Source organism: Galeopterus variegatus, unplaced genomic scaffold, assembly GCF_000696425.1.
Source record: "Galeopterus variegatus unplaced genomic scaffold, G_variegatus-3.0.2 Scaffold11933, whole genome shotgun sequence".
In the NCBI taxonomy this organism is placed as follows: Eukaryota; Metazoa; Chordata; class Mammalia; order Dermoptera; family Cynocephalidae; genus Galeopterus; species Galeopterus variegatus.
Genome location: NW_007738044.1, coordinates 73,911 through 76,389, shown reverse-complemented (window position 1 = coordinate 76,389; position 2,479 = coordinate 73,911). Strand labels below are relative to the sequence as shown.

Genomic DNA, 2,479 nt, shown 5'->3' with positions numbered 1-2,479 from the left:
ATCCATCTACAGATAGCCGTGGCTTATTTGTAGTCAGTGCTTAAAAGCAACAAACAGATTCAGTCTACAGAGCAAGGAGGAAACTCAGCCCTGCAGAGACGGCGCCAGGGGGCAACACGCAGCTTCCGAGGGCTGGGCCGTGCCTGGCTCCAGCCAATCGGAGCCAGAAGCACCTCTTTGCCAAGACTGGCCGGACACGGATTTTTATGTAAAGTCACTGGACTTTGAAGGTGTGAGAAGCAGTTCACACTTAGCCCACTTTAAATTAAACCAGGCCAGTAGGTGATGCCCAGTGGCCGTCTGCCCCAGAGGTGGTTCCCAACAGAGCTGCTGCACTTACAGCTGGAAGACGCCCCCTTCCCCCAGCACCCATACGAGATCCAGGTACCTCTGTATGGGGGCTGTTGGGGTGGGACCCACCTGAGCTCAGTTAGCACAGCCCAGGGGCCCTGGGGTGGGGATGGACTCCCATCGGCAGAGCTAGAGCCAAGGGTTTGAGGTGGGAGGGCTAACAGGGCTGGACAGGTCACAGAGCCAGATGAGGGTGGTCTGGGAAGCTTTGACTTCAGTCCCAGGCAACAAGCAGCCCCAGCAGGTTCTGGAGCAGAGGAGGCCATGGTGGGGGGATCTCTGTGCTCAGGATGTGGAAACAGGAGGATGGCAGTGTCCCCACTGGGAGAGGGCAGCCCCAGGGACACTGGGCTGGGAAGGGCAAGATGGGCAGGTCCACGCTGGACAGACACGAAGACACCATGAGGATGGAATCAGCCGTTTGGCTGTGTGACACCCCCACTCACCCAGAACACCCACAAATGAGTGACTTACTTCCGCCACAAGGCCAGGGGCTGCTCAGGTTCCTTGTCGGCAGGTCCCAGCGAGGCGACTAGTGCAAAGGGCCAGGCGAGCAGCATCATGAAGGCGGCAAACAGGAGCCGGATGGGGAACAGTGTCAGCGTCATGAAGGCCACCTGGAGAGACAGGGTGGCGTCATTCCAGGGTTCTGTGTCCAGGCACCAGCTCCGCTCCACTCTCTGCATGGACACCTCTTGGGGAAGCAGCCCTGGGAGACGGCGCTGGGCACCCCAGACCTGCCTGAACCCTGTGTGTCCTGCAGGGCAGAGAGCCAGGGGAGCTGCCACCTTACCAGAGACACTGAGGGGACAGCCTGGGGATGACAGGCAAATTCAATACGGCTCTGACCCAGACAGTGCACCCCACTAGGCAGCACTGCACCTGAGATGCAGAACCATGGCCCCCACCCCCAGCTTCCCCGGTGCCGTCATCCTGCCCTCCCTGCCCCCTCTGAGATTGCTGACGTGGGCCCGAAGCTTATGCTGCCCCAGCCATCTGCAAAGTGGTGGGGTGGTTGGTATGGAGCTTGCAAGGCTGGACCTAGGACCACAGAGAAGATGGATTCAGGGGTGACCTTCCAGCCCCAGGAGACCTGGGCTGGTGAAAGGGCGGAAGCTCAGCCCAGCCCAGGCCTCACCCAGGGCAGGGCCAAGGCTGCAGGACCAGCTGCCGCCATGTGTCTAGGTCAGGGCTCTGTGGGGAGGGGCCAGTGCTGCTGCCTACAGCTCGGGAGTGAGGATGGACACCTGGAGGGACATGCAGTCAGGACAATGGCAGAGCCAGGAGCATTACAGGGGAGGCTCAGTGACAAGTAAGACACAGGTCCTGGTGGTGCACAGAATGGTGTCTGGTTCTCCCCCTGGGTGGATGCTCAGGAATGGTGCCTTTTGTGACAAACGACCTTAGGGGATCAGCTGGAAAATGGGGGGAAATGGATGAGCAGTTCTAAAGTTGTAGAGGATTTATGATCAATAGATGCATTGTTTTGGTTACTGGCAATAATAAAAACTTCAAATAGGTAGAGTTTTGTGTCCAGAGGACAAAGAGATGTAGGTCAGTTCCAAGTGGTGCCCCTGGCCCCGGCCCCGTCCTGCTAGGTTTTGAGTCACCTGCAACGGGAGCGTTGACTGCTCCCTCGGTTTCTCTGTAGATTCTTTTGGGTTTTCAGTCAAGACCAGCAAGGCCCATTAGAAATATAACGCAAGGCACATGCATGATTTAAATTTTCTACTAGCCATATTTAAAAAAATACAAAGGCCCGGGGCAGATTTTTCCCTCCTTCTACCAAAGTTCACCTCGAGTCTTTTCTCCAGATAATTGAGTGAAGTTGTCTATCACGCTCTCCTGCGAATTTACATCAGTGCTGATCTATAGTTTCATCTCTAATATTACTGTGTCTTCTGAAGTTTTCAAGCCATGCCACCAGATATTTTTCTATGTTAATTGGTTTACAGAGCCAGTTTGGGCTTTGTTCTTTCTGTCTAATGTGACCTGTACAATGATATTAATTGTGGCTTTCACAAGATTCTTTCTTCTTCTTTGAGTTTACACTAATATTCTTTTTAACTTCTTGAGGTAAAAACAAAAAGCCTGCATCATTATTTTCAGAAATACTTTATTTCCTAGT

At 54.1% G+C, this 2,479-nt stretch overlaps 1 protein-coding gene across 1 annotated transcript in view; it reads right to left on the bottom strand.

Moving 5' to 3' along the window:
• LOC103610865 (lysophosphatidylcholine acyltransferase 1-like) overlaps positions 1-1,528 on the bottom strand; it is a gene marked incomplete at its 3' end in the record, with an annotated part of 18,110 nt that extends 16,582 nt beyond the window's left edge. The window contains exons 1-2 of the mRNA XM_008594940.1: positions 1,490-1,528; positions 826-968 (exon numbers count right to left, since the gene is read on the bottom strand). Coding sequence (XP_008593162.1) covers positions 826-968; positions 1,490-1,528 — 182 coding nt within the window. The remainder of the gene's footprint in view (positions 1-825; positions 969-1,489) is intronic.
• Between the last annotated feature and the right edge of the window lie 951 nt (positions 1,529-2,479).